The sequence below is a fragment of the Priapulus caudatus genome, unplaced genomic scaffold, assembly GCF_000485595.1.
Source record: "Priapulus caudatus unplaced genomic scaffold, Priapulus_caudatus-5.0.1 Scaffold769, whole genome shotgun sequence".
Taxonomy (NCBI): Eukaryota; Metazoa; Priapulida; class Priapulimorpha; order Priapulimorphida; family Priapulidae; genus Priapulus; species Priapulus caudatus.
In genome coordinates this window covers 1-4969 of record NW_014577830.1, presented here as the reverse complement: position 1 = coordinate 4969, position 4969 = coordinate 1, and the positions used below count along the sequence as shown (strand labels likewise).

Here is a 4969-nt window from a genome sequence, read left to right as displayed (position 1 = left end):
CGTATGGTCAGGTGGCGCCCCCTGGTGTCGCGGAAAGACACGAAAACGCTACATACCTATACACTTCTAGTGCATACCTATAAAGCACTCACGCAGGAAATGTCTATTTTCATTAAAGAGGGGAGATGTTATGATATATGACCTCAAGATGTCGCGTCGAGAACAACGTGTGTGTCATGTGGTATGCTAACATTAATAATTACCGCTCCTGATCGTAACGGCCGCTAGAGGGCCTACTCACCAGAGCGTTAACTCCTTACTATATGAAAGTGGGTGGGTGCTGACTGAGCCAGACCGGCCAATGAGTGAGCAGGTCGCAGCGACTGTGATTAGGTCGTCCAATCAGCGAGCAGGCTTTTGCCTGTCGTCATTTCTCAAGTTATTCAAGTTGAATTTATAACTGCAATTAGTGCACGCTTCTGCCAAAGCCAGATTGTTTCCATCCATCAGGTATTCGCCTTGGGCGAAGTTTTGCCGTATTTACTTCCGTACGCTCGATTGCTCACCGCTAATCAGATTCCACAGCATAACAACCGGGCGATCGATAACGAGGCTCGCGAACTGCTGGCGCCGCGCTCGCTTACAGGCGTTAGTGTAGCCGTGCGGAACATGTGTATTATACAGGTTAGTGGGATGCACGCATGGTGTGGAAGCACTCCAGTTATTCATAAAACATATCTGCGTTGACTATGCACATGTTTGAGCATCAAACATAACAGGCTTATTCCCTATAAGTCTAGGCCGTAGTGTCCCTTCAGTCTATGGTTGGACTGCATATACAGTCTAGAGTATATATATATATATATATATATATATATATATATATATATATATATATATATATATATATATATATATATATATATATATATATATACCCTATTAATGGGTGCATTATGACAAGTGGATCGTCTGAACAGTGGATCATTAATGATTATATTTTTTGGTGGTGTGTGGTAGCAAGAGCACATCAAATATGTGATTCTGGTAGTAATAAGTACTTTCCGAATTGCATACATTTCATGGTAAAATAGTTATGTTTTATTTTATTTATTTTTTATATATTCAGAACCCAACTAAGCCTTCATAAGGCCTTCACCAAGGCATCATACCGATAATCTACACATTTCTATATAAACTTAATAGTGTTACTACATATACTCGATTTTACATTGTAATGAAACACGTCTGCCAACACGTGCAACAATTAGAACATAGATCTACGAAGTATGGATAATATCTTCTGGGTTATCGCATCTCCGATCCTACATGCGCTTCCTAGGTTAACACGCTTAGTGTCACCTACGTTGGTCTAGCGTGTGCACTGACAAATTCTATGAGACTCGGAGGCAGCCTGTTCTCGTATGCAACGCTGTGTCTGACGATAACACGCGCACAGTGGCACTCCAGCGAATGATACTGCGCGCTCATTCTGCCATGTATCTCGTCAATCGACTCCACGTTGCCACGGAAACGCGTCGGTTAAATCCGGCGCCAGAGTTTGTATGGCGTCTCTCCCCGTGCGTTCACCACGTCGACATGTGCACCGTGGTTGAACAGCAGCGCGTGCACTATCTGCACGCACCCTTCCATCTCTCGCGCGTAAACATCACCTTTGCATGCGAGCATCATCCTACAGAAGCTGTGCAGCGGGGTGTCGCCCTCGCTGTCGCGTGTGTTAACCTGTAGAAGTACGCCGGCGGACTCGCACGTCTGTATGAGAGCTGACGCCGCTTGCACCACTGACTCTGCGTCTGCTGTTTCTTCACTCATTCTCACCTCCGCCTCGCTGCCTATTTTAGCGAGCGGAGTCCTCTTGTGACAATCGACTATGTTCGGGTCAGCTCCGTGTTTCAAGAGGCAAGTAATCATCTGTGTAAACGAACGAAACGAGGATCGTTAACAACCCGATTTTAGGTTCGTTTTTGTTCTTAAAGAAGTTTCTCCGAGCATACTACCTTTATTACTGATGCTGATTACTAACTATTACTATTATTAAATTATTAACTATTAACCGATTACTATTACTGATTACCTTTATTATCTAGACAAAAATACATTGGAACATCGCTAAAATTGTCTCCGTCGTTCACAACGTACGCTCGCATTTTCCCTCGGTCCCGAGTAGCTTGCAGGAGTAGTGTAATGCGGTGAAACTATTTATCATATCTATTATTAACTGTTAACCGATTACCATTACTGGTTACCTTTACCATCTATAAGATAATACATTAGGACATTGCTAAAATTGTCTCCGTTGTTCACAACGTACGCCCACATTTTTCCTCGGTCCCGAGTAGATTGCAGGAGTAGTGTAATGTGATGAAACTATTTAACATATCTATTATTAACTGTTAATCGATTACCATTACTGATTAGTAGTGATTACCTTTACCATCTATAAGAAAATACATTAGGGCATTGCTGAAATTCGGTCTCAATCATTCACAATGTACGCCCGTAGTTTTACCTCGGTATGAAGTTGATCACAGGAGAAGTGTAACGCGGTGAAACTCTCAAATTTTTCCGTCACGGCAACGTTGGGGTCTGTGCCGGCCTTCAGTAGCATGCGCATGATGTCCAGCTGGCCAGAGACGACCGCGTGGTGCAGGGAGGTCACTCCGTACGAGTTCGCGGCGTTGGCGTCGGCTCCGTGTGAGAGCAGCATCTGCACCACCGCCTCCTTGCCCTCCTTCACTGCCATCATCAGCGGCGTGTGTCCTGTCTGCGTCTCGGCGGCGTTTGGATCTGCACCGGCCTCCAGTAGCAGGCGCACGATGTCCAGCCAGTCAAAGCAAGCCGCGTGGTACAGGGAGGTCTCTCCTTGCGAGTCCGCGGCGTTGGCGTCGGCGCCGTGTGAGAGCAGCATCCGCACCAACGCCTCCTCACCCTTACTCACCGCCATCATCAGCGGCGTCGCTCCACTCTCCGCATCGTCGACGTTTGGATCTGCACCGGCCTCCAGTAGCAGACGCATGATGTCCAGCTGGCCAAAGCGAGCCGCGTGGTACAGGGTGTTCCTTCTGTCCGAGTCCGCGACATTAGCGTCGGCGCCGTGTGAGAGCAGCATCCGCACCACCGCCTCATCGCCCTTACTCACCGCCATCATCAGCGGCATCTTCCCGCTCATCGTCTCGGCAACGTTGGGGTCGGCGCCGGCCTCCAGTAGCAGGCGCATGATATTCAGCTTGCCACAGTAAGTCGCGTGGTACAGGGAGGTCTCTCCGTGTGAGTTCGCGGCGTTGGCGTTGGCGCCGTGTGAGAGCAGCATCCGCACCGCTGCCTCATCGCCCTTACTCCCCGCCATCGTCAGCGGCGTCGCCCCGCTGTCCGTATTGGCGACGTTGGGGTCGGCGCCGGCCTCCAGTAGCAGGCGCATGATGTCCAGCTGGCCAGAGCTAGCCACGTGGTACAGGGTGGTCTGTCCGTGCAAGTCCGCGGCGTTGGCGTCGGCGCTGTGTGAGAGCAGCATCCGCACCACCGCCTCCTTGCCCTTACTCACCGCCATTATCAGAGGCGTCTCTCTACTGCTCGTCTTGGCAACGTTGATGTCGGCGCCGGCCTCCGGTAGCAGGCGCATGATGTCCAGCTGGCCAACCCAAGCCGCGCGGTACAGTGAGGTCCATCCGTACAAGTCCGCGGCGTTGGGGTCCGCGCCGGCCTCCAGTAACAGGTGCATGAGGTCCAGCCGGCCAGAGCGAGCCGCGATGTGCAGGGAGGTCTGTCCGTGCAAGTCCGCGGCGTTGGCGTCAGCGCCGTGTAAGAGCAGCATCTGCACCACCGCCTCCTTGCCCTTACTCACCGCCAATATCAGCGGCGTTGCTCTACTGTTCGTCATGGCAACGTTGGGGGTCGGCACCGGCCTCCAGTAGCAGGCGCATGATGTCCAGCTGGCCAGAGCTAGCCGCGTTGTACAGGGAGGTCCGTCCGTACGAGTCCGTGGCGTTGGCGTCGGCGCCGTGTGAGAGCAGCATCCGCACCACTGCCACCTCGCCCTCCCACGCCGCCATCATCAGCGGCGTCGCTCTACTGTTCATCATGGCGACGTTGGGGTCGGAGCCGGCCTCCAGTAGCAGGCGCATGATGTTCAGCTGGCCAGAGCAATCCGGCGATAAGACCCGCGCGTTCCCGCCGGCCATGGCTGCGTGCTGCATTGTTCCGTCGCCATGGTAAAGCGCGCGGAGCTCCGCTCCATTGCCTAGCATCGCGGCTGCAACATCCGCGCTGGCTGTTTCGCAGGCGAGCATGAGAGGCGTTCGCCCGCGCTCATCCTCCTCTTGCAGGAGCGCGCCATGCAGCAGCAGCTGTTTCACAATCTCCATCTTCTCTTCTGTCCTGTCCCGCGAAAGTGCGCAGGCGACGTGGAGAGGCGTCTCCATGCGTAAGTTCACGCACGATGTTTTCGCTCCACCTCGCAGAAGTTTTAACACTTTCTTAACATCCCCACGTGAACAGGCAGCATGCAGGTCTGACATTCTTCCCCCAACTGTAGGCACACACTGTGCGTCTTTCTGTTGCGAGGGTCCAGTGCAGTTCACCTACCTAAAATGCACACTGATGTTCACGAAGGCATGTAAAGTTGATTGCGATATTAATATAGTGCATGACAAATCGAAATCAGCTTTGTTCTCCACGTATTTACATTTTCTGTAAATGCGGGCTTATGTCGGGCTTGCGAGCCAACTCGACTGGAAGCAACTGGATTTCGAGCAACTGGAAGCGATCGGCAGCGACTAGTTGCATCCAGTTGCCCACTGTTCTATTCCGAGCAACAAGTGGCGGCCAGTCGCAAGCAGTTGCGTCGCAGTCGACCGAGCTAAGCACTGCAGTCGCAGTGAATTGCAGCCAGTTGCTTCCAGTCGAGTCGGCTCGCAAGCCCGACATAAGCCCGCCTTAAAACTTATCTGGATCACATTAATAAACCCTTCTAAACACTGTCACTTCTACAACATACCTTGATTTACGGACT

At 51.6% G+C, this 4969-nt stretch overlaps 1 protein-coding gene across 1 annotated transcript; it reads right to left on the bottom strand.

The window, feature by feature from the left end:
• Positions 1-1079: 1079 nt before the first annotated feature.
• On the bottom strand, positions 1080-3382 carry LOC106813417 (putative ankyrin repeat protein RF_0381). The gene is made up of 3 exons (XM_014817550.1): positions 3002-3382; positions 2471-2776; positions 1080-1872 (listed from the first exon to the last, which is right to left on the bottom strand). The coding sequence occupies exons 1-3, from the start codon at positions 3377-3379 to the stop codon at positions 1483-1485; spliced, it is 1074 nt and encodes a 357-aa protein (XP_014673036.1). The 5' UTR covers positions 3380-3382; the 3' UTR covers positions 1080-1482.
• Between the last annotated feature and the right edge of the window lie 1587 nt (positions 3383-4969).